Source organism: Sinocyclocheilus grahami, unplaced genomic scaffold, assembly GCF_001515645.1.
Source record: "Sinocyclocheilus grahami isolate Dianchi unplaced genomic scaffold, SAMN03320097.WGS_v1.1 scaffold710.1, whole genome shotgun sequence".
Taxonomy (NCBI): Eukaryota; Metazoa; Chordata; class Actinopteri; order Cypriniformes; family Cyprinidae; genus Sinocyclocheilus; species Sinocyclocheilus grahami.
Window position 1 is genome coordinate 16,952 of NW_015505889.1, and position 26,697 is coordinate 43,648.

At 38.5% G+C, this 26,697-nt stretch overlaps 2 protein-coding genes across 13 annotated transcripts in view; one reads left to right on the forward strand and one right to left on the reverse strand.

Moving 5' to 3' along the window:
* Window positions 1–654: 654 nt before the first annotated feature.
* Window positions 655–4,232, forward strand: LOC107560102 (nucleoside diphosphate-linked moiety X motif 19-like). The gene is made up of 3 exons (XM_016244163.1): window positions 655–1,549; window positions 1,902–2,109; window positions 2,181–4,232. The coding sequence occupies exons 1-3, from the start codon at window positions 782–784 to the stop codon at window positions 2,411–2,413; spliced, it is 1,209 nt and encodes a 402-aa protein (XP_016099649.1). The 5' UTR covers window positions 655–781; the 3' UTR covers window positions 2,414–4,232.
* The window catches only part of LOC107560100 (CUGBP Elav-like family member 1), a 60,168-nt gene continuing 35,933 nt past the window's right edge, over window positions 2,463–26,697 (reverse strand). For 3 of the 12 annotated variants that reach the window (XM_016244162.1, XM_016244151.1, XM_016244159.1), the window contains 14 exons: window positions 23,750–23,937; window positions 23,374–23,456; window positions 23,042–23,090; window positions 22,372–22,506; window positions 21,483–21,562; window positions 17,134–17,254; window positions 16,442–16,482; window positions 15,090–15,159; window positions 14,713–14,883; window positions 11,831–11,947; window positions 10,047–10,235; window positions 9,812–9,832; window positions 8,432–8,575; window positions 2,463–8,298 (listed from right to left, as the gene is read on the reverse strand). In XM_016244162.1, coding sequence (XP_016099648.1) covers window positions 8,171–8,298; window positions 8,432–8,575; window positions 9,812–9,832; window positions 10,047–10,235; window positions 11,831–11,947; window positions 14,713–14,883; window positions 15,090–15,159; window positions 16,442–16,482; window positions 17,134–17,254; window positions 21,483–21,562; window positions 22,372–22,506; window positions 23,042–23,090; window positions 23,374–23,456; window positions 23,750–23,927 — 1,527 coding nt within the window. In that variant the 5' untranslated portion in view covers window positions 23,928–23,937 and the 3' untranslated portion in view covers window positions 2,463–8,170. Of the gene's footprint in view, window positions 8,299–8,431; window positions 8,576–9,811; window positions 9,833–10,046; window positions 10,236–11,830; window positions 11,948–14,712; window positions 14,884–15,089; window positions 15,160–16,441; window positions 16,483–17,092; window positions 17,255–21,482; window positions 21,563–22,371; window positions 22,507–23,041; window positions 23,091–23,373; window positions 23,457–23,749; window positions 23,938–26,697 lie in introns of all 12 variants that reach the window. The other 9 variants (XM_016244153.1, XM_016244154.1, XM_016244160.1 and 6 more) reach the window with 9 other exon arrangements.

Sequence of the window (26,697 nt, forward strand, 5' to 3'; positions counted from 1 at the left end):
ACTGAAACACCGTCTAAGCTGTTCGCCAATCACAACAACACTGGGACAGCTACATGCATCGATGCTCCACACTCCAGTTCAGATGGTGGCGGTAATGCACTAATAAGCTAGTCTGCCAACCACCAATAAACAGAAAAAGAAGAAGAAGAAGAAAACCAAGCGTTCATCCCTTGCCATAGATGGCGCCAATCACCAAGTACAGACTATGCACTGTTATTTTCTCTGTGCTGTCCTTCACGCCATCATCGCGTGATTAGTTAGTTGACCGAAGTCGAAAGTTGCCGGGATAGGGCACTGGAGTAACTGTGAGCAAGTAAGCGAGGGCCAGGATGAACACCGCGCTGAAACACTGGAGGGAGGCGGCGACGGTGATCTTGGCGGCCGGCCTGCGACGCGCTCAGAGCGCGGACTCTCTTAAAACAGGTCTGGAGAAAGTCTCTGACATAGCGCACATATCCGCCTTTATTATTATTTAGTGTGATATATATTCATATAGGACACATATACATGCATCGATGCTCCACACTCCAGTTCAGATGGTGGCGGTAATGCACTAATAAGCTAGTCTGCCAACCGCCAATAAACAGAAAAAGAAGAAGAAGAAGAAAACCAAGCGTTCATCCCTTGCCATAGATGGCGCCAATCACCAAGTACAGACTATGCAGTTATTTTCTCTGTGCTGTCCTTCACGCCATCATCGCGTGATTAGTTAGTTGACCGAAGTCGAAAGTTGCCGGGATAGGGCACTGGAGTAACTGTGAGCAAGTAAGCGAGGGCCAGGATGAACACCGCGCTGAAACACTGGAGGGAGGCGGCGACGGTGATCTTGGCGGCCGGCCTGCGACGCGCTCAGAGCGCGGACTCTCTTAAAACAGGTCTGGAGAAAGTCTCTGACATAGCGCACATATCCGCCTTTGATTATCAAGTGCTGTTGCTAAAACGGAGCGGCAGCAGCGGCTTCATGCCCAATGCCTACGTGTTTCCCGGGGGGCTGGCGGACGCGTCTGACTTCTCCAGCGACTGGCAGGAGGTCTTTCAGTCCTTCACGAAAGCGCCCAACTACGGCATTGGAGTCGTGAAGCAGCCGCCGGAGACCAGGCCGCCCATTTTCGCCACTGACAGAGCGCAGCTGGGATCCCCGATCCCCGGAGACGTGGCTTTCAGGATATGTGCAGTGAGAGAGACGTTTGAGGAGTCCGGTGTGCTCCTGGCGGTCCCCACACACGAGGAAAGCGGCATTCGCGTGCGCACAGATGATGCTCGGGACAGTGACCCCCAGCCAACCCTGACCACACTGAGCGGACTGTGGGACAGAGACGTGCTGTCCAAGTGGAGGTCTCTGGTTATTAGTGACTCGGCGAATTTTATTAAGATGTGCAAGGAGCTGCAGTGTCTGCCCAACATCTGGGCTCTACACGAGTGGGGCAACTGGCTGACCCCCGTAGGCATGCACGGCAAACAGAGGCGCTACGACACGGCCTTCTACATCTGCTGCCTGCGCGACACGCCACACACGCTCCACGACGAGAAGGAAATAGTTCATTTCAAGGTGCGTTTTGAACAGTAATTAGCACGTTGGCAGTTAGATTAAAAACGACATATCAGACTTACGTTGCATTGAAGGTATATTTGATCAATTTACGCATTCGCGACCAATTTGTGTCCAGCTGGCGAAATAACTCGGACTTTTCGCAGTGTTGACGTGCGGCATATTTCTTGGAGCTCATTAATATTCATGAGGCTAGCGCTCATTCGCCAGCGCCCACTTAACGCAAGTGGCTGAACGTCACGTTATTCATTAATATAACATTTTTATAGTAGCTTTTAAGTCATTCAATCTCATCCGAACTAGTACAAATGATGCTTAACTTTTGGGAAATACACACTGCCTTGTTTCTTAGTGGTCCAGTCCTTCTGAAGTGCTGCACAGCTATAAATCAAAGGAGATCTGGGTGGCTCCACCTCAGTTCTACGAGCTTGGACGCATGTGCCGGTGTCCAGCTCTCGCAGATCTCCATCGCTTTGCCTGGCAGAGGTCTTTGGAGGGTTGCGAACAGTGGCTGCCTATTCACCTGGTGGCGCCTGACTGCTTTGCAAGCGTTTTACCAGGTAATAAATTAAGACATTTCTGCTAATTATCGCCTCTTTATCAAACAATGTTTCTCTTCGTTAACACATAGGGGATGCTCTGTACCCGGAAAAAGTGGACCGTTCTGTTAAGAGCGGTGGCGTGATGAAAACTGAGACGAGTCTTGAAGAGCTCCAGCAGGACAGTGCAAACCTGCACCGTATCGTCGGCCAGGATCCATATTCAATAACTGTCCGAATGAACATCACACCCAAGTATAACCACCTGTCTCCTCTCTTCGGTACAGATGTGGACAACCCCTCCAAAAACCATAGTAAACTCTGACACTTACCTTCCAAACAGGTGCAGGACTGATGGACAGAAACTGGTTTTTTTTGGTAAATCAGTTCATTTCTACCTACTGATGTGGAACTTGAGCCATTCAGTGTAGTTCAACATATGGCCTCCCTAACTTCTGTCATATAAACAATGACTACCTTGTTGATGTGACAACTGCTGGTACCATGATTTAAAAAAGAAAAGTGCATTAAAAAAAGATTACCAGGTGTAAAGTTTGAATTGTCTCAGTTCTTCATTAATGTAATATTGCAGAGGAGGCAGTAAAGGGTAAATGGCACTTTTAATTGTTTTCATTTGTTGAAAGCTCTCAACTTTTTCATGCTTTTTGAGTTTGCTGAATACAGGACTTTAACAAAAATGGCATTTGTCTGATTGGTTTATGGCTAGCATATATAATCAACCAATTACAACCAATCTGACTGTAGCAGCAGCTATTGCATATTTATTTATAGTACTGACTAGGATAAATAATTTAAAGTACAATGAGTAGTAAATCATGAATTGTCATGTGATTGAAAAACTCTAAAGTCACATTTGAATTCACATTTCTGGCATCTTTAAATTCAGAAAAAATGAATTCAGACACAATGTGTGTGAATGTTTTCAAACTGTTTAATCACACAAACTAAAAAAACGACCAGATGCCTGCTTCATGGGTGTCAATTTTGCTATATTTCTGTAGAGACAGTAGCGTGAAATCCTTAACCAACCTTATACAACACATTTGTTTCAGACATTAAATAAATTCTGCACTCTCTACACTTCCAATGAAAACCACAACTTAAATGACAAAACAACTAATAAAAAAAACATCTTTATTTAAAGGCTGTTTTGTGGAGTTGATTTGTGTTTGCATTTTGGTTACTTTGTACAGGTTGAAGTTTGGTCATGGTGTTACTGTCTTCATGCTTCTACTTACTGGGATTTACATTGTGAAACAACTTATGAAGTAGAAAAATCTGTACAAATCTTAAATGTTAAATACAATCACTCTGTACCAGTAATGACAAACATCCCACAGGAAAGAGTACATTTAAACTAACAAAACAGCAGCTTAAAATCTACATAGAAAACAACCACCTCAACCCCCAAATAGATTAGTCTGTCAGAATACATCTTTTCAAAAAAGAGAGAGAAAATAAACTTCCAAATGTAGCTCTTCATTTGTGGAGATATGCCTGTGAACTAAAGGCTAAGGGGGCAAAGCTGCAGTTGAGCTCTACCAATCAGTCCAGAACGTCACAACTTGTACAGATGTCAGAATGGGAAAGAAAAAAGAAAATGCTTGCAAGCTCTGTAAAACAGACCAGCTATAAGGTCGTAACACATTTTCATTAACTGAACATCATCAAGAAGAGCATGTGTTTTTGCTGCTGTAGGCACAATTTATCTCTAAGGACTCATTTGAAACCCACTTCAATTTTTAGAACAATACATTGTTAAAACTCACTTTAACCCATAACCTAAACACACACTGTATTGTTTTTTTAAATCTTAAACCATCAAAATGAGACCACATGTCATTGCAGCACGAGCCATAAGCATGATGTGAAACATACTGTAAATGTAACCAACAGCAACATGCAAAACTTTTGGCACCACTTTATTCATCTTGAATTTTTGAAACAGAACTAGATCACATTTTGCTGAGGATTTCAGTGCACTTACAAAAAAACATGCATGCTTAATATTTACCTGTGACAAGATATTCAACTTTGCTCATTCTATGCATTATTTCAGACTAATCCTGATTTTCACACAATAAGGAAATGAAAAACATGTGCCTGTGTTGGCTCGACACACAAAGAAGAAAAAAAAGGCAATTCAAGTGTCTATTGTAATGTCACTCTGTTTATAGAAACTCCCAAAATTACATCATGCCAACTAACCTAACACAAAATTACAAAGTTTATCCTCGATTTCAGCAAAATGTGACGAAAACATCCTCTAAAAGGTTTAGAACTAACAAGTGAGAGAAAGAGGGAAACACACCCACACTTGAACACACAAGTGATTCTATAAACTGAATGGCTGCTTTGAGAAGAAAAACAAAAACCAAAAAGGAGTACAATCAGAAGCGCTAGGAAGACTGCTGGAAAACAATAAAAATCAATAAAGAACAAAATCTGAAAAATTAAAAGCTTCGGCAAAAATCTAGTGGTTATAGTGTTTGTACGTTCTAGAAAAATAGACTCTTTGCTCAGAACAATTTTCATGAAACGTTTTACACTTTTAGCAGTCTTTCTAACGCTCCCTATTGGCAGCACAAATGACAAATGAACAAACAAAATAAGTAATCAATAAGCGTCAAAAGTTAACAAAAAGGTCAAGTGTGAAATTTCAAGCGTCAGAGAAGCGAAGAGGACAACGGACTGGACGATGAACTTTTGACGTCACATCGACATGCTAGGCAAACGATGACAAACGGGTACGAAGATATCTAGAACAAAGACAAACAAAAAAAACGAATAACAAACCTAGGTTAAAGCACAACGGAAAAAGGAAAGGGGATGAAAAAGAAAATCATGAATGATTATGTTTGCATGAGGAGGAGGCTTTCGAAGGTGCACACATCATCTAAACACAAAACATTGAATGCAACACAGGAAACGATGAAGAAAAGTGGGAAGAATAAGCACCATGCCAATAGTGAACAAAGGGAATAACATTAAACATCAACAACACCGAGAGACAACACAACCTGCCTACTACAGCTACGACAACACTGTCCTCGACAGCAACATTTCAAATGAAAATGTTCGATTTCTCACAACCGCATTTCGATTTTAGACCAAGGGGAAGAGAGGGAGACAAAAAGAAAAATTGTGCTTCAACGTTTCAGCTCTTTCAGTGAAAGTCCTTTTATTTTGTGCTTCACTTTTGAATTGTGAGGGACTGTGGAATAATGCATATTTGGAGCTGCTCATATTGGTTCTTGTTCACAAAACACCCGTCATGGGAAACACAAATGGATACAATTTAGCTACATTGAACTCTGTGAAGGACAACAACATGATGGGACACAGAGCGCGTAACAGAGTATCATCATTAAACGTATACAGAAATTTAAGACTCGATGTGTTTGGCACATTAGTGGAACGTCTCTGCACTTGTGAGCTGTTTTAAGGCGCACAAATCCGCAGATCTTTGCACAAACGCCAGTCAATCCGGATAAAAAAAAATTTAAAAAAAAGGAACAAAACTATGAAAAAATTCTGCCTAACAAACAAAAATCCCTGCCTAGAACAAGTTCACAAGAATCTTTGGATTGTTCAAAATTTGTGATGTGTTGCACTCCCATTTTTCTTCCACTTAATGGTTTTGTAATGCATGTAAATCCTGCTTTTATTTGAACAGAGGCACAGATCAGGGACTGGACATTCCCTGCACTCGCATCTAAGCGCTTCAAGAGGGGCTTCACACCTGGGTTCAGTCTAAAGCATCTCTAACGTATGAAACAAACTGATCAAACCGGCATCTCTATACAAGTTGCCAGACAGCGGCACACTCGTTCCCTCACCCGGACTGAGATCTGCACTCGTTGAAAATAGATAGTGAGGTTAACATGAATTGGCTTATTCGCAATTTATCAGTGAAAATAAAAAGCGCCGTTAATAAATACAAGTGTGTCGAACAGCGACGACAATAGTGAGGTAAATGTCAAAACAAAAGAAAATAATCTACAATTTACGATTTTCACTAACTGCCACTCCGAGCTCAAGTTATGTTGTGAGGAAATGAAACAAACGACTTCTGATCATAACATTTCAGCATTCGTCACAACACATGTAAATTATGTACTTAGTTTAGAGATATTACACGAAGTATAAACTTTAGACTGAACCGTAGATTTGCTTCAGACTTAAAAAGAAAAAAAACCCCAAAAAAACTACTCTTGGTATTATTTTCATATTTTTTTAACTAAACAGACGCCACTACAACTAGTGAAAAGGGCCACACATCCGTTGTTTAAACAATCGGTGAATATATCCACACAACTTCACAATAGGATTCTACAAAAACACTGTTGAATCTTTTGAGTTGATTTTTTTTTTAAACAACCGCTTTAATTCAGAGAAATTATTTAGGCAATATTATAAAACCTCTATAAAAATAGAAAAGGCATAATAGTTAAGTAATATACACTATCTGGATAATGTTTTCTTCTCAAGTTTCCATAAAAACAATCTTACCTCATGACCCTGCAGGACTCAGATTGGCATTAACATTTGATTACGATTTGAACACTTATTTACTGCCATGGTCAACTGAAGCAAGTTGCATGGAGTAACTTAGAATTACAAACTAGAATAGGATTGCAGGACGAGTCTCCATACACCAGGGTACAAGAGACCACCTGCAAACACAGAGATTAAATACTTATTGAACACAAATTGCCACGAAAGTTAGGAAATTTCTGTTCAAATTACTCTGACAATTAAGCGGCCATGAATTCAGCAATTGCAAACTTCCTTCTTTCTTTTCTTGGCAGTATCGTCTCTCACTCTTCTCCAGAATACAAATATTGCTAAAAGCTTCAACGCCAACCTCCTCAATTGAGGCGTAGGATAACGTATCAAATGACCATCAAAATAAAAATTGTGTTGTAGATCGTGTCTATGCTAAAAAAAAAAAAATCTATACAAATGGAATTTTAAAACCCATATGTGCTACCATGCGATTCTTCAGCAAAAATCTTGGGTCAAAAAAAGGTTTGTTTTTGTTTGAGGCTTTAAGAAAGGATTCGTGAACTGAAATGAAGCACTTATTTCATACAGATCTTTAGAAATGTTCACGTACCAGGTGAGTAGAATAATGGGCGAGAAGTTTTGGTCTGACAGAATGGTGAGAATGTCCTGAGAGTAAGTGTAGCATCTCCTGCAAACTACCAATACTGAATGATTAACCACCACATGGGATATAATACCCTTGTTTAGTGTTTGTCTTTTTAGAATGTAAAAATATGAATGTGAATAAAAACAAACAGAAAGCATCAACATTACGGTTTTTAGCTGAGCCCTCCAACAGAATACATAAAACAGACTTTGAAGCAATGTTACATCACCCTCATTGTGAAGACACCGATACATTAAAATAAATAAATAAATTAGTGAAATAAATACATGAATGAAATAAAAAGGCATCCATGAAAACGGAGTCTAGTGGAGTGCAGCCTGACCTTCCAGATGCTCAAAACAATATTCAGGTGACTGACTGATTATCTTTTGCACCGATGCAGCAAGCCTCCTTTATTTTCTAGAAAGGCAGCATTGTAGGAGGCATCAGCATTACACTGTCCCAATGTACTAAAAGAGTCTAGCGTAAACACAGGAGAACATCTACAGGGGCCAGACCGTGGTGATCAACAGTCTAAGGGACTGAAAGCAGTCGCACAGGCTGGCTTTCATTGTGCAACATCCTTTGACGCAAGATTTATACACAGCAAACTTGTAATATGGCACCAAAAAAAAAAAAAAAAAGGAAAATAAAAGATCAACAAAACAATTAGATATATAAATGTGGAAAACAAAAATTAACTCCTTGGAACAAATTCTTAACAATTTGCATGTTGTCTTTGTTTTGAAGGTTAAGAGAGAAGATGTAGGAAAGGCCAGAGAAGTAAAAGGAGGATTAGGAAAGGCGGGTGTTAAAGAGAGGGTGGGGTCATTCTAACTTTCCAACGTCACACTCCACTTACCAGAAAAACATTTTCAAACCAAGTCCATTTGAGAGTAAAATCACTCAGTATGGCTTGCTGTCATTTTTGGATCGTTTAAGTTGCACCTTCAGCCGCTTCATTCCAATCTGGAAACCGTTCATTGACTGAATGGCCGCCTGGGACGAAACTGGATTGTCGTAACTAACAAAGCCTGACACAAAACAAAAGAGCCAGACTCTAGTTACCCACTGCATAGAACACGCATCTAAAGCTTGCTTCTGATTTCAGAACTCAAAAATCAACACAAAACCAGCACAATGTTTCTGGAATGAGGCTCAACTCACCAAAACACTTGCTAAGGTTGGTCTGTTTGTCAATAAAGACCTTGGCAGAGATAACATTGCCGAAAGGCATAAACATCTGCAGCAAATCCTGATCACCAAACTCTTGTGGCAGATGGTAGATGAACAAGTTTGCTCCTTCGGGGCCTTTAGAAAGACAGAGAGGAAACAGACAGAAACAAAGAGAACTTTTGACTCTTAAAGCCCTAGAGCGACCTTTTTATTTTCAATGAAGCTTTGACACTTAATTCTCCTTGCCTAGTTAAAAGAACATTCTGTGTTAAATACCATTTAAGCATGCTGCTGATCACCACAGAAAATAATAAAGACATCCCCCCCAAGTTGATAAAATTAATGTAGGCAAAACTATCATATTGGAGGGTCTGTATTTTGTTAAAACATTTGAACTGAATTAATTAACAACAGGTTTATTGCCTGATTTGTAAAGTTGGATAATTGTCTAGGTTAATGAAGGTCTGGTTAAGCATTACCGTCATAATTACTGTGGGTGAGTTTTGCTACAGACTTGAAATCATAGCTGCGACTGTATATACATATACATACACACACACACATGCACATACATATATATATATGTGTGTGACCCTGGACCACAAAAGCAGTCTTAAGTCGCTGGGGTATATTTGTAGCAATAGCCAAAAATACATTGTATGGGTCAAAATAATCGATTTTTCTTTTATGCCAAAAATCATTAGGATATTAAGTAAAGATCATGCTCCATGAAGATATATTAAATATATTAAAACGTAATTTTTGATTAGTAATATGCATTGCTAAGAACTTCATTTGGACAACTTTAAAGGCGATTTTCTCAGTATTTAAATATTTTTGTACCCTCAGATTCCAGATTTTCTCGGCCAAATATTGTCCTATCCTAACAAACAATACATCAATGGAAAGCATATTTATTCAGCTTTCAGATGATGTATAAATCTCAATTTCGAAAAATTTACCCTTGTGACTGGTTTTGTGGTCCAGGGTCACAAATATATAAAAAAAGGATCAAATGTGGCCTTTTTTCTGAACTTTTATTCAGCAATTGATCAAATGTGACAGAAAATACATTTATAATTTTAGAATTTAGAAAATTAGCTTTAGAGCTTTTTTATTCAACAAAGATTAATGAAATAACATATCCTGGTTTCCACAAAAATAGAAACCCTTTGTTTTCAACACTGATAATCGCAAATGTTAACAAAGTAGCAGCACAGAAGCATCTTCCAGCAGGCTTGAAGTTGTTTTTAATCACAGAATGCTCAATGAATTCATTGGCAGAGAGCTGCTGGTATGGATCTCCATTTACTTTTAAACAAACCAAAATGTAGAAAATGGGCATTGTGGACAGTGATAATTATCTCTTACCCGCGCTCTGATTGGGACTTGCTGTTGCAGCATATTTAAAACAAGAATGAATCCTTAAGATGGTGATCACAAGAGCCACATCTACACACACACACACTGAAAAGCATCATGGGCCAACACATGCCCTAAAAACTGACCCTGCTAGCATAAACTAGCAGTTTTATCTTACACAGAGGCTGGCAATCTCCCAACCTGAAAAGCTGCTCAAAGCTCATCAGATCATTCATGTGCTCACCTTCCTTCTGGCTGCCAGCGGCACTAACGTTCTGCTGGGACAGTAAACTCTGACTGTAGAGGCTGGGAAGAGCAGCAGCGGCATATTGCTGGATCCCAGAATAGGCTGCCTGAGTCAGAGCTTCCATAGCACTGCCCGAGCCGTTCGAGAGACCTCCGCTGCCCAGACCACCATTCAGCGCAGCCATGCCTGCGCACACAAACACAGCTCAGCATTCAGACACACACAGGGGAGGACATATTAAACTACTGATAAATACAGAGAAACCGCATTCAGAGACGGAGACAGAGTAGAAACAGAAACGAGGCAAAGAAAGTTCAAACAAAAAGGAATGACACATAGATCCCATTTAACATCCATTTGAGGCACTTCCAACACGAGTGGTCAGTACTTAACATTGATGCCAATGGGGTCCAAAACGTACATTTAGAGGTACTTCAAAATACATACGATCACATCATACTGGTACTATAATGCAAAGGATTAAAAAAAAAAAAGATTTAAAGTATTTAAATGCAACAGTGTGCTGACTTGTGTACTTTTTTTGGTAACGCGTCTCAGCTGACCACTTGTGTTCACGTCACCTGAGATGGATTTCAATAACGGGTGTAAACCAGTGTTCATTTTGACAGCAAATTTTGATTTTGTTTTTGTCATAGCCTTTTGACTAAAATGCCATTTAATTTGTCATTTCAATCTTCTGAATTGTTTTAGTTTTAGTCAGCTAAACCTACAGTTAATTTATTGAGCTAAAATCTAATGGGTTTATTTACAGTGTAATGCATTTATTAAGCATTTCTCTAAAATTTCCAAACTCATTATATAGGTTAGATATTAAGGTTTTATCATGATAGACACCAATTTAACTGCAGTGACACACAACATGCCTTTATGAGAAGTGGTTTTATTTCATTTTAATATAAAGAACAAGAACATGGTCTTTTTTTTAATGAAATACCAATGGTTATATAGGCTAATTATGCATTCTTTATAACGACTTGATTACCACATTCTTCATTCAAGCAGACATTTATTTTTATAAATGAATTTAGATTAATCTTTATTAGGGCTACTAAAGTTATACAGTCAAGAGCAGCGAGTGATTTTCTGCCTTTCTTTTGTTGCTTGATCAACAAATGACTCGGACAATAGCAACTAAATTAGGCTGCTGTCCCTTTAAAACTGAATGCACGGATGCAATGTACTGATACACATCCAATATTCTCCCTACTGTTCACTTAAGACATAATTGACTGTTTACATGAATACTCGTCAAAATGGACAATTCAACATCATTTTGCGTGTAATTCTCTGTTCATGTGAAAACTCTTTCTGTGTGTATGCTTCAGTGTGTGTGCTCAGAAAACCGGACTGAATTGAGTTCTTTTGCGTCATCAAATTTATCCATATGTCTGCTCTTCTCTTACTCCCAGATATTGACATTTTTGAACATTTTATGAGATGTGTATGTTAGCTTATGTCCGCCAGATAGATCAATAAGCTATGATACAGTTAAGACTGTACACATCGAACCTCCTAACCACGCGTAGCAGATTCCTTCTGAATCAATCTCTTCCCAAATAGTCCCTCCCAAACATTTGTCTAATTTTTATTTGTAGACAAAAATATCAATAGATTTCCATCATAGTTTGTCGTTTTCGTTGGTGAAACAAATGACGTAAAAAAAAAAATGTGTCAACGAAATGAACACTGGTGTAAACAGGATCTTTAGTTTCTAAAGACCTCATACAATTAATAAAAAAAAAAAACTTTCTTTTTCTTACTTGCTAGGGAACTCATGTTGAGACCTGCTCCAGCACCCGCAGCAAGAGACTGAAGAGCACCTAAAGACGCCATGGGGTTCACAGAAGAACTAGTACTGGAGGTGGGAGAGGAACCCGCTGTGTAGAGGAGAGAAAACAAGAACCAGCTCTGACACATTACTAAGCCATCACACATCTTACCAATTCAAATTTCACAGACAGAGAAGAAACAGCAGACAGTGTCAATGTCAGTGATCAAATCACAAAAGACAGCTTTTTGAAGCAACTGATGGGAAGTATCAAGACTAAGGGTACGTAGAATGATGCATGAGCAACAAGAGATGTAAAAAAAAAAATCCTTACAGTCGTTCAGGTTTGGAGAAACTGGCAACATTTTACAATATGGTTCAATTTGTTAAAGGATTAGTTCACTTCCAGAATAAAAATTTCCTTTTCCTGTCGAAGCTAAATAGAAACTGCAATCTGAAGTGCACTATATGGAGAAAAATACCTGAAATGTTTTCTTCAAAAACCTTAATTTCTTTTCGACTGAAGAAAGACATGAACATCTTGGATGACATGGGGGGTGAGTAAATTATCAGGAATTTTTTATTCTGCAAGTGAACTAATCCTTTAACATTAACTGTCATGAACTAACATTGAACAATACTTATAGCATTTATTAAGCTTGGTTAAAATTTCTACATATGCTAATACATCTTTAATATCAAACATAAATTAACATTAGTTCAAGTGTTACGAATGAACACCAACTTAGATTAATAAAAACGACACTATAACTTCTGGCCTTTTTTTTGGCACTGATGACTTGAGGTGTATCTGCTTCCAAGCGCAAATGTCACTATCAACACCAAAATCCCCCAAAAGCAATGTTCCCTCAAATTTTTTTTCTTGCTGAGCAAAACTTCTCTATTGGGCGGACATTTCGGGCACCTGAGCAAAAACATTCTTTATACCAGACCTGTACAGCACGCGCAAAAAAAATGGGTAACTTTTACCTTTAATGTGCTATTTATATTTGATTTGACCCTTGATGTAACTAAATGATGTACATTTTAGGTTACCTAAGAAAACATTAGTATAATATACACTGCCGTTCAAAAGTTTGGGATCAATAAAGTTTTTTTTTTTTTTTTAAGTGTCTTCGCTCAAGGCTGTAGCCTATCTATTTGATTAAAAATTACTGAATATTATTTCACAAAATAATATTGTGAAATATCGCAATTTAAAATAAACGTTTTCTATTTTAATATACTTTAAAATATAATGAATTCCTGTGAAGCAAAGCTGAATTTTCAGCATCATTACTCCAGTCTTCAGTGTCACATGATCCTTCTGAAAATCCAGCTTTGCATCACAGGAATAAATTATATTTTAAAGTATAGGTATTAAAATAGGAAACCAATATTAGAAATTGCAATAATATTTCACAATATCACTGTTTTTTTCCCCCTTTATTTTTGAAATAAATACAGCCTTGATGAGGAAGAAACTCCATTGAAAAAAGAAGAAACTCCATTGAAAAAAGGTCAATTATTTATTAGGTTTATAATATAGGCCTAACATAATATAAAAAACAAACTATTTAAACTGATAGAATAGAATAGAAAACAAAATAAAAATAACGTGAACATATGAATTCTTCTAAAGCTATCTATGCATCCCTATTAAGTAGTTTGCACAATACAAGTGTGTGTGACTGTAGCTAAATGTCTCTGAGTGTTGTTACTGTTCTGTGCCCATCCTCCGCTATTTCCTGCACTTAATCAAGCCACTCTTCTTTAATACATGACGTTTATTTCACATCATTGCATTTGCGCTGGTTCTCATGTTGAGCACACCCATAGACTGTATAAAAACGTGACGTCACCCGTAGGTTTACGAAGAGCCGTTTTTGAAGCTCAAAAGTGGGCGGAGCCAGCCGTCGCCATCTTGGCAGCGCGTCACCGCGTGTCACTCCCGGATAATCGAAAATGGGCAAAGGCGGGAGCAGACTGCTCAAGCCACGCCCACCTAGCTCGACGGTGGTGACAGCAGTGGCAATCCACTTGTCACTCAAGTGGCCACGCCCTTAATTATGCAGAACTTAAAGGCTTAATATAATTAAAAACGTATAATTAAGTTATAAAAAAAATTCACCCCCCTCACAGTTGTCATGAAGGGCAAAATTAGCTATATAGACCAAAATAATTTTTTGAACCAGGCTGTAAACATGTTTATTTTCTGCTGTAAAGTTGGGCATTTTAACATGGGAAGTCTATGGGAATGACTCCCTTTTGCAGCCAGCCTCTAGCAGCCAGTCCATGAATTACAGTATAAGTCACTTCCTTGTTGGCTTCAGGAGAGAGAGGGGGAGGTTGCCGCTTGAGCGCACTGCAACCATTGAAGTATTCGGTTTCTACAGCGACTCATATGGCGCACATTCTCTTTCTATGAAACCTGCAAACCGCATTCACCGGTTCGCCAGAGCATTGCAATTCATTCGCTTTTACTGGCATTCAATCAAATGGCTTTCCCCAACTCATTTTTGCATGTGCGCGGCACATTATTTCTTCTGCGCGGCCGCGCGAGAGGGAACACTGCCCACAAGAATGCTTTTTCTTAGGAGGAATTTTAGTCTTAAAAATGCTTAATGAATCTGGCCCTTGACCTTCTTTCTTTCGCGCTCATTATTTAAATAATGAATGCATGGTGCAGCCTCAATAATTGCTATTTAATAAAAAAAAATTTAAGTAGTTGTTAATTGTTAGTTCATGATACCTAATGCATTAACTAAAGCCAACGTATTGCACTTGTAACATTTGTTATTGACCAAGAACCTTACAAAGAGACTGATAAGAAGCAAAGTTAAGGACAGGAGGAGATTAAAAAGCGGGACCAACCCTTGTAGGCATCCCAGGCAGATTGAGCAGGCTGTCCGGAGAGCGTACCTGAGCTGGTGAGGACGCTGAGAGGGGAGCTGGAGGTGGTCAGAGCACTGCTACCTGTGGGGGTGGCCTGCGTAGCACTTGCTGCTGCCGCTAATGCAGCCAAATTCTGCATGGCATTCAGACCTGCCGCAGATAGCAGACCACCCACATCAAAACAGCATCAATATCGCCAACATTCACACGCACAACCTTCTTTCATTGACCTAAAACTAACAGGCAGTCTCAACAAATTTTATAGGCATGCAATATAACAGGTTTACAAGTGGCTAACTAACAGCCGCCATGCTCTCTAACGGGTCTGAGTGGAGCAGAGCGCATCAGACTCTCACCTGACATTGGATGGAGATTGTTGAGTGCATTTCCAGAGGACGCAGACTGTTGTAGAAGCTGCAAATAAAGCTAGACATTACATCAAAACAGAGAACAGAGAGAGTCAGGACTACATCCAGGACTGTGATGGAGAGGAGGAGGAGAGGAGAGGAGGAGGAGGAGGAGAAATCAGGCAACAAGGCAAAATAAAGACAAGCAGGAGCACATGTGGAGACAGAAACAAAGAGGAGCGAAATGTGGACATTCAAGGGATATATAAAAATTAGAAGAGGACTGAGAAGAATTAGAAGGGAGAAAGATGAAGATAGAAATAGTTTTCACAGCACACCCATGGAGCAGCACTAACACATTCAAACAGGGTTACACATCTATGCTGGCACACATGAGAAAAACCAGTAAACAGTACCTGAGTTTTAGGAGTAGCCAATCATAAACAATCAACAAGGATTTTGAGAAGCCAAATTAAATGCATCTAAATAATGGCCAAACACAGACCTGGAGCCCATGTGCTCAAACACAGCAGAAAAACACAGCAACATTTTAAAGGCGAATTAAGGGTCTTTCGCACCGCTTCAGTTCCAGAACTAAATGTACAGTACTAAAGTACTGAAACGATTTTGTGCGAACTATTTCCCAGTACCATTTAAAGGGTTGCATTCACACTGAGTGTGTGAACTAAGAAGTGACGTAAGCCGGTCGACAGCGACGTCATTTGTGTGTGGCGTTCAACAACAGAAACAAAGAACAACAACATTAACAACAGGAGGATGGAGGACGCTGTGATCGGAGCGGTGTTTTTGTTGTGTCTCGCGGGTTTCACAATAATGGACATGGAATGTCGACGTATACGTAAAGCGATTGAAAGAACGGACAGGAGGACTAAGAATCTCCAACGACAACTGCTCCGGAGTAGGAGCTAATTTGGTTCTCAAAAAAGGCAGTCCGGTACTAAAAATCGCACCCAGTTCTGGCGGTGCGAAAACACCAAAAAGTGGGTAGTTCCACAATTAGTTCTGGTACTGTGAAAAGGTTCCCGCGGTGCGAAAGGCTCTTTAGACTCTGATTAAAAGGCTCTAATGGAATCTAAATAATAATGCATTACAGTCTGAATAAAAAAATATATACATATTTTAGATGGAGCTAAGGGTGTCGCAATATAGTGGCACTAAAGACAACAGTGATATTTAAAAAATAAAATAAGATACTGATATCATGTTAATACTACACTTCTTGATAATCTTGTAAATACTCATGTGCCATTATCTGTTAATTAATATGTAATTATTAATTATAGGCATGGTTTCTACGTGCATAGACCTCAGATACAACAGGATCTGTCCTGTGTACTCACTGCAAGATACTGTGGCCCTAGTGAGTTCAGTCCTGTAAGATTTCCCCACATGGAGGCAGTATTGAGCTGTATTTCTACACGTGGGCAGGAATTAAACGCCCCTTTCTGCTGATTGGTCAGCCGAAGATCAAACCGTGCCATCATCAGTTCTTCTGCAGTATCACGCAGCAGAATAATAGTCCTCCACTGCTGCAGTTGTACGGATTAATAACCCATTTTATCAATTTCATATTTTTCTCATCAAACAGACTAATGAATAGCTCGACACAACTCGTACCGGGGCAGAGTCTAGACAGGTCTTTCTTCTGTGTAGACCAGTGGTTCTTAAAGTGATAGGGCTTCCGCAAAATAATTTGCTGTAGCCTAAAGTATTTCCAGACTGTTTAAATAATAATGCATTACAGTCTGAATAAAAAAATATATACATATTTTAGATGGAGCTAAGGGTGTCGCAATATAGTGGCACTAAAGACAACAGTGATATTTAAAAAATAAAATAAGATACTGATATCATGTTAATACTACACTTCTTGATAATCTTGTAAATACTCATGTGCCATTATCTGTTAATTAATATGTAATTATTAATTATAGGCATGGTTTCTACGTGCATAGACCTCAGATACAACAGGATCTGTCCTGTGTACTCACTGCAAGATACTGTGGCCCTAGTGAGTTCAGTCCTGTAAGATTTCCCCACATGGAGGCAGTATTGAGCTGTTGCATCTGTTGCTGCAGCTGTTGGGTGATACGTTTCTGTTCTTTATCCTTCTGCGTGTCTGCAAACTTTACCACAACGGGAGAAGAACAGCCCTACGGGACACATGCAAACAGAAATGAAAATGCAGCATTGAATGTAATTTAATAAAAATAAATGTAAGCAGCCAAGAAAATATCAATAAACAGTACGTTTTCACCAATATGTATAATTAACATCTGTTACAGCAGTGCCTCAGCCTTTTAAAATACATCATGATACATAGGCCTACTGTGATTTATTCCAAAGTGACTTATGATGCATTTAACGTCAAATAATCTAAATGAAGCCTATTAAAAGACAAGTATTCACTGTGGTTGATGTTTGTGGCATGCGCCAGAAAGATGCTCAAGTAGACCGAGACGCGCTAAAGCAGCGCATTCTGTTGTTCTCTTTATTTTTCAAAGGCATGACATTTTGTAGTTATTTTGAACGTAACGTTACACAATTAAAAATATACATTTTACCATACGACTATAAATGACAGAGTATTAAGTTATTCCCCCTCGATGGGGAAAAAAATCCAAGTGAACATCAATCAGTACTCAATATTAATTTAAACTGCTTTAAATGACTGCTGCTTATTTCCTGTGCACTTCAATACTGGTCTGCGCTTGTCTGTAGTCGCGTCGGTCTGCTTATTGAGTTTATTTAACCCATCGCAATTTATTGGAACTGTGTGAACTAGAGTGACTACTCACCTTAATGTTTTTCTAAAGGCTTATTACTTAACACAAAAATGTCCTGCTCCCACTTGCCAATTTAATGGCAGAGAATGGTGACTTTAGGTTTTGTTTTTTGTTTTTAAGCGGATGCATATCCATCGTAAAATAATCATATGCATCTCGTGGCATATATTCCAAGCATTCTGAAGGTATACTGAAGGTTTTGTGAGAAATGGCAAGCTATTATATTTTATGAAAATCTTGCGTTGCAGTGCGAGTGCGCAGTAGCTCACGCTGCGCACAAGTGCATATCCTTGTGAGATATCAGTTATAATCAATTTTAATAAAACACAAGACTACATTATATAACTCTAACAGTAGGCTATTTAATATCTGTTGTTCTCCGGTTGTCAGTCATAATGACAGTTCTTGCATGAACATTATAGGCCTATATATACCCAAGCCAATTTATCATTCCTTCCTTTTTGTCTTAGTTTAAAATATTTATTTTGAAACTAATTAATTAAACAAACAGACTTACTGGGTGAACAGGGTAGGCTATGACAGCTGTCATATAAATTCTATTCTTTGCATCAGCTGGGCATGGCAGGGTATGATATCTACACAGAAGAAAGCCCTGTCTAGACTCTGCCCCGGTACGAGTTGTGTTGAGCTATTCATTAGCCTGTTTGTTTGATGAAAACAGATGAAATGTAGTTGCAATAAATGTGTTAAGAATCCATACAACTGCAGCAGTGGAGGACTATTATTCTGCTGCATGATACTGCAGAAGAACTGATGAAGGCACTGTTTGATATTCGGCTGACCAATCAGCAGAAAGGGGCGTTTAACTCCCGCCCACGTGTAGAAATTGAATATTCAAGATGTTTATTCATTTTACGGAATCAGCGTATCATTCGTTTTTTGATTTAATATTGAAATATTTAATATTTTCCCAAAAAACTAGAATTCAGCTTAAATTTTCGTTTTTCGTTCAGGGGTAGAAAAATTAATAAACAGCTTGAATATTCGATTTCTACACTTGGGCGGGAATTAAACGCCCCTTTCTGCTGATTGGTCAGCCGAATATCAAACAGTGCCTTCATCAGTTCTTCTGCAGTATCACGCAGCAGAATAATAGTTCTCCACTGCTGCAGTTGTATGGATTCTTAAGGCATTTATTGCAACTACATTTAATCTATTTTTTGTCAAACAAACTGGCTTATGAATAGCTCAACAACTCTGGGGCAGAGTCTAGACAGGGCTTTCTTCTGTGTAGATATAAATACTATTCTTTTCATCAGCTGGGCATGGCAGGGTATGATATGACAGCTGTCATAGCCTACCCTGCTCACCCAGTACGTCTGTTTGTTTGATTAAGAAATTAATTAATTAATTTGTTTCAATGACTGACAACCGGAGAACAACAGATATTAAATAGCCTACTGTTAGAGTTATATAATATATAATATATTATATAAGTCTTGTGTTTTATTAAAATTGATTATAATTGATATCAGTGAGCTACTGTGCACTCGCACTGCAACGCAAGATTTTCATAAAATATAATAACTTGCCATTTCGGTTTGTTTCTCACCAAACCCTCAGTATACCTTCAGAATGCTTGGAATATATGCCACGAGATGCATAGGATTATTTTACGACGGATATGCATCCCCTTCAAAAAAATAAAAATAAAAATACTAAAACTAAAGTCACCATTCTCTGCCATTAAATTGGCAAGTGCGAGCAGGACATTTTTGTGTTATTAAGTGATAAGCCTTTAGAACAACATTAAGGTGAGTAGTCACTCTAGTTCACACAGTTCCAATAAATTGCGATGGGTTAAATAAACTCAAGCAGACCGACGCGACTACAGAAATCAAGCACAGACCAGTATTTAAGTGCACAGGAAATAAGCAGCAGTCATATTTAAAGCAGTTTACACTTTTAAAAGGCTTCATTTAGATTATTTGACGTTAAATGCATCATATAAGTCATTTTGGAATAAATCACAGTAGGCCTATGCATCATGATAAAAAAAAGCGACTTTACAGTCTGGAAATACTTTAGGCTATAGAAAATTATTTCTCGGACCCCCTATCACTTTAAGAAACGCTCGTCTACACAGAAGAAAGACCTGTCTAGACTCTGCCCCGGTACGAGTTGTGTCGAGCTATTCATTAGTCTGTTTGATGAGAAAAATATGAAATTGATAAAATGGGTTATTAATCCGTACAACTGCAGGACTATTATTCTGCTGCGTGATACTGCAGAAGAACTGATAATGGCACGGTTTGATCTTCAGCTGACCAATCAGCAGAAAGGGGCGTTTAATTCCCACCCACATGTAGAAATCGAATATTCAAGCCGTTTATTAATTTTTCCACCCATGAACGAAAAACGAAAATTTAAGTTGAATTCTCATTTTTCGTTTTTCGGAAAAAAACGAAAAAGGAGCCGTTTTCTCATTTTTCTACTTGCAATATTAAATCAAAAAAACGAATGATCGAATGATACACGGATTTTACGGAATAAGCAACATTTATAAATAAACTTTTGTTTCATGCTGTATTTTTAAACATTCCATATAAAGAATCCTGAAAAAAAAAGGCATTACTGTTTCCAAAATTAAGCAGAACAATTGCTTTTAATAAAATTTCTCTCTCTCATATACAGTGGGGAAAAGAAGTATTTAGTCAGCCACCAATTGTGCAAGTTCTTTGGGTTCTTCTTTACCTCTCTCACCAAGGCTCTTCTCCCCCGATAGCTCAGTTTGGCCGGACGGCCAGCTCTAGGAAGGGTTCTGGTGGTCCCAAATGTCTTCCATTTAAGGATTATGGAGGCCACTGTGCTCTTAGGAACCTTAAGTGCAGCAGAAATTTTTTTTTTGTAACCTTGGCAGGATCTGTGCCTTGCCACAATTCTGTCTCTGAGCTCTTCAGGCAGTTCCTTTGACCTCATGATTCTCATTTGCTCTGACAAACACTGTGAGCTGTAAGGTCTTATATAGACAGGTGTGTGGCTTTCCTAATCAAGTCCAATCAGTATAATCAAACACAGCTGGACTCAAATGAAGGTGTAGAACCATCTCAAGGATGATCAGAAGAAATGGACAGCACCGGAGTTAAATATATGAGTGTCACAGCAAAGGGTCTGAATACTTAGGACCATGTGATATTTCAGTTTTTCTTTTTTAATAAATCTGCAAAAATGTCAACAATTCTGTGTTTTTCTGTCAATATGGGGTGCTGTGTGTACATTAATGAGGAAAAAAAATTAACTTAAATGATTTTAGCAAATGGCTGCAATATAACAGAGTGAAAAATTTAAGGGGGTCTGAATACTTTCCGTACCCACTGTATATATATATTATACTGTATTATTGACCAAATAAATGCAGCTTTGGTGAACACAAGAGACTTTTCAAAAACATTTTTAAAACATTATAATGATACTACTTTTGAATGGTAGTGTAACTTCTACACAATAAAATATAGAAACAGTACTTGCTGTATACTATGCATTAAGGCATAGGCATTTATCATCTCTTAATCACAGAAATATCAAGCTTAAATGCAGAAATGGTATGCATGTATGTGTGAATGTGTGTGTTTACCTCCATGGTCTGTGACTGGTGCATGGATTTGATGGCAGACTGGGCCATCTGTCTCGCTGTGAATGTGACGAAGGCACACCCTGCGGACAGAGTTGACAATTATGAAATTGGATCACAAAAGGACACCAACCTCTGTGATTAAACCATAACAGCATAAACTAGAAGTACTAATAAACTACCACACAGAAACACAACCTCAATCAAAACAGGGTTCAGGCCCGGTCTCTTTGGAGAGCGAATGGGTTTGAGGGCTGCCGAGTCAATATGGGTCATGCCTATCACTTAAGCAGTTCCCATGGTGATGGACAGCAAGTTCACTCAAGCCAATTCTAAAATAAATAGCGTGGGCCTCAATGTGCGTTATGTTCCCTTGGTTACACTTTGGTTAACTTAAATCACAGTGATTCTCTACACCGCAGGTAAACAACAGCTAGAAACTAGGAGAATGACATTCCCAAATTAATGATTAAAGTGACCGTGCATATATAATCAATTTGTTGCAAGCAGTCACGGTTATATAACCTCTGATATCAGTTGCCATGTCTGGGATAAATGAAGTCATTTTCATTTGGGCTGACGGGAGCCAATTGAGTCTCATTTTTCTCTGATGGGTTGCGTCTGCAACTATTAATTACACAAAACACTGCCTCCTCGAAATAACTTAAATGAGAGCGAACAGAGTGACTGGTGAAGATGTACTTCATGTTTATTAGTGCACTACTAGTGCCCTGAGGGGAAAAACGAGAAGCTGCTGAAGATGTTTTGCTGAAGTCAAAACATTCACAGTACTGCCTCCATTCCTGTATTTGTGTGTATGGTATCCCATCATGTGTGTGTAATTTTGCTTTGGATGGCGGTAGTGATGATATGCATGCGTTCGAGTTCTCACCACGGCTCAGTCCGTCAGGGCCTCTCAGTATGCGGCACTCCTCAATTTGGCCGTATGGAGAAAACATGATCCTTATGTCGTTCTCATTGCACTTCTTTGAAACCATTCCAACAAACAGCTTTCTGTCTTCTATCGCTGAAATACAAGAAAAGCGTGTTATGGCAGCACAGCCTCTGTGCAACTGTTTGACAGTCACTGTGGAAATTTCTTCAAGCGATACACTATTGTTCAAAGGTTTGGGGTTTATAAGATTTTGTATTGTTTTTGAAGAAAACATGTTCAACAAAGGCTGAATTTATTCGATCAAAAATACAGAAAAACGGAAATTGTGAAATTACAATTTACTATAAATGTTCTATTTTAATATATTTAAAATGTAGTTTAATACTGTGATGACAATGCTGAATTTTCATGCATTGCACATGATTCTGCAAAAATCAGTCTAATATGCTAAAGTCGTGCTCAATAAATATTTATTATCAATGTTGAAAACAGTTTTGCTTTTTGTGGAACCAGTGATTTGAAATGAAAATCTTTTGTAACGTTATCAGTTAACTGTATCTTTGCTTTTTCTTTCTTAAATAAAATAAAAACTGACCCTAAATTTTGGAACATTAGCATATTTGAACAAAGGACTGTCATAATACTCTTGTACATTCAAGTCACTCACCATTGTTTTTCTCACTGTCTGCAGGCTTCATCTGTATGGGATGATGCATCTGTACAGGGAGGAGAGGGGAAAAAAGAAAAAGAAAAAAAAAAAATTCACATTTGACTCATCAACACTGACTTTTCCCAGCCGCCATGAGAAATCAGCTGTTTGAAAAGCTTTAACAGCTCCATTGGGTGTACTGAAAAAGCTTTTATAAAAGCATGTCAATATGTGTGTAGATTTGATGCATTTTTAAGAGCAATAAATAGTAGAAGGCCAGCTCATCTGACAACACGCATGAGGATTAATTTATTATTGATAATATATAAAAAAGTAGATCCTTTTCTCACCCCTGGAAGAATCTTCATGTTGTGAAGGGCATTTTGTGCTTCTAATGCAGATTTACGGGTGTAATATGTGACAAAACAACAACCTGCAAATGCAATAAATGGTCTGTGAACCAAGTCCAAGATGACAACATTTCCACTGAGACCAATTTCTAGAACTCCGTTCCAAATCCTAGTGAGCAGCATTTTAAGGAATCGTTGATTCCTTAATTAGTTCCTAAATTAATTAGGCTGCCATCTTAGACAAATTGCTTTTATGCAGCTCTGCATGTGTGTGTGTGTGTGTGTGTGCTCACTAGGTTTCGGAACAGACTAAAAGTTTTGAGAGTGACTGACATAGAAAATATCTCAATCTGCAGTGTACTGACTGGTCAAGTACCTTTACTCTGTGGGGGGTTCTGACTCCTGTCCCGAAGAACATTGATTTCATAAACTGCACCATAGGGCTCAAACAGCTCACGCAGCTGATCCTCTGACCACATCCGGGGGATCTGACCCACAAACATCTTTATAGCATCAATGTCGGGCTGGTCTGGGTGGTCCAGAGACCCATTCATCTTCTTGGTTCTACAAAAAAAATATATACATACATGCCTGTTTTAACGAGCCTTAAGGACATGACCCTCAATGTCTCCAGTCTCCCTGACAGATAAAAACTAAACATTGCAAATGAAAGGATGCACACAACAATCTCATATCATTCCCAAGAATGAAAACACTAAAATTACAACTAGCTTAATTTACTAACAGTGCACCAGTGTTAGACTGACAATATATTGCTCAAGCTGATTAATTGGATGTTTGCCTTGCATTTTCTGTTCTCAGGTTAAGATGATGCAAAATAATTATTCATTTAAACAATTGTGTACATCTTATTTGCCATGAAAAACAAATACTTATTTTACTTAACTTATTTTGCAAATGTATAACTAAGCTATTTTCTGTGAATGTGAGAGACCTCTGACTCATTAGCCGCTATAGGTCAATAATTAGAAGAATAACAGTGCAGTAAACCGTAAACTATCTGCACTACAATCCAGTTATAATTACAACAATACATTAAAATAATACCAGTTTGCAATATCAAGCAGCATAACAAGCCGTTTCGTATAGCTTAACATAACTGGAAGCCTACGACATCGGAAGCCACACACATTCAATTTACAAATGGCCACATCCGCTCTAACGTTAAAAATAAGGTGGATACTAGTGATTAGTAGGGGTGCAATGGTTCAACTTATTCACGGTTCGGTTTGTGTCACGGTTTCGGTACGTGCTATATTTAGGGAAAACACGATATTGTCAAATAAAAATAAGAACAAATAATCTAACTACAAGCAACAGCACAAATAAATAAACAGTGAAAAAAGATACAAACTAAATAAACAGTGCTTTTTTTTAGGTAGGTCTAACATAGTTTTTAGGTACAGAAATTGAATAAATCAAATGTAAAATAACATTGCATAGCTGACTGTATAAATTAAAGCTTAATCTTTAAAGTTATTCAATCAAGAGCAGTGAGAGATTTCCGTGTTGTTGCTGTTTGATTAACATTAAGAAAGTGCTGTCACTTTAAGAGAACGCACTGATCCTGTACATTCAGCCGACTATGTCTGCTAGGATACTCACCAAGATGGGCATTTTGACAATCTTTGTGTGAATTTGTCCATTCAAACACAATACTTCACAGAGAGCTTAATATTTGCGTGCATTCGGAGACGCGGGTTCACGCGCTTCGGATGAGTGACCACACAGATCTTCTCACTGTGCATGCGAGTTCACTAATGCTGGCTCTTTAATATTTAAACTGGCCAGGCTTAAATGAGTTTAGTTCAAACACGGATAGCAACATGTGCTGTTCAGGTCTCACCTGCGTTATCAACACGTGATGGCATAAATGACAGTTATTCCAGCATAAAGCACTCGCATTGATTAAAGAGTGACTGGTTTGTCCACGTATTGTTTTTTTCTCTCTCTCTCATCGCTCTTGTTGTAATGTATTGGGAAGCCAGAATTTGTATCCATCAACAGAAACATGCATTAGCCGAACTCTAACAAACCATATTACAGATGCATTGTCAGATTTAAGTTGAACCGCGGTACTAGTGTATGCCGAACCGTGTGTGGAGAACCATATGGTTCGATATTTTTTTACCGAGAACCGTTGCACCCCTAGTGATTAGCAATGCAAGCTAGAAGAGAACAGGGTGCTAAGGCATTCACTGCATTATAAATGCTTCAGCACTATGTGAAGATCAAACATTAGAGTAAAATCCCTACTCAAACATCTATGAATAGTCATGAATGGTTTTCTCAGGTCATGCACAAGATTTTCTAAGGTGAGAATTAACTGAAAAAAAATTGTGAACTAATAGCTTACTACGAACTGAATTTAAAACTGTGATGAAACGGAAATAGCAACAGATCTTTTCCTTCTGTATGGTGTCATGCAACTGAGCAACAGATAATTAAAAAAAGAACAAAAATTGTTCACATTATGATCGATGATGCATTTAGAAAATAGAAGGGGTGAATTTCATTCAAACTTTAAAGGGGTCATATGATGCGATTTCAAGTTTTCCTTTCTCTTTGGAGTGTTACAAGCTGATTGTGCATAGATAAGATCCCTGAAGCTGCAAAGACTAAAGTCTCAAAACCAAAGAGATATTCTTTATCAAGTTAAGACTCTGCCATGCCCCCCTAAAACGGCTCGTTCTAACACGCCCCCACATATCTACCTCACTATGTGGAAATATTTGCATAATGTGGCCCAAATGTGCACGCAACACATCACAGTGGAGTCAGCTGTCTTAACCGTGGCTTGTGTACTGCAAACACATACCAGCTTCATCACTGTCTGTCACGCGACTCTGTTCCCCTTTTGTGCTATGTCTTTACATTTATTTTGAAAGATGAAGCTCGCGCGATTATGGTAAGGGGCGTTACATTTCTGACGAGTGCTTCCGGTGTTCGGCCAATCACAATGCACTGGGTCAGCTGGCCAATCAGAGCAGGGAGGGACTTTGTAGAAAACGAAGCGTTTGAGAGAGGCAGGGCATAGAGGACCTACAATAATGTACAGTATTTGAAAAATAATGTGTTTTTTGAACATTAAAGCATGTCACCATATTCTGTTACACCAAATACACAAAATAATGATCTTTAAAAAAGCATCATGTGACCCCTTTAATAAAATTAAAAAAAACACAAAAACTAGACATTAAAAAGAGAGGAAAATGTCATATCTAAAAAAGAATAACCAAAGTCTGTGATGAGAATGAATTAAAAGAACATCTTCAGTTCTCAGTGCTGCTTGACAAAGTGGAG

What these genes read in the sequence shown, in the direction of transcription:
- LOC107560102 (XM_016244163.1), top strand. Translation starts at nt 782, where the DNA reads ATGAACACCGCGCTGAAACACTGGAGGGAGGCGGCGACGGTGATCTTG. An exon ending in AGGAAATAGTTCATTTCAAG is followed by an intron (nt 1,550 to 1,901) that starts GTGCGTTTTGAA and finishes CTTGTTTCTTAG; the next exon opens with TGGTCCAGTCCTTCTGAAGT. An exon ending in CTTTGCAAGCGTTTTACCAG is followed by an intron (nt 2,110 to 2,180) that starts GTAATAAATTAA and finishes GTTAACACATAG; the next exon opens with GGGATGCTCTGTACCCGGAA.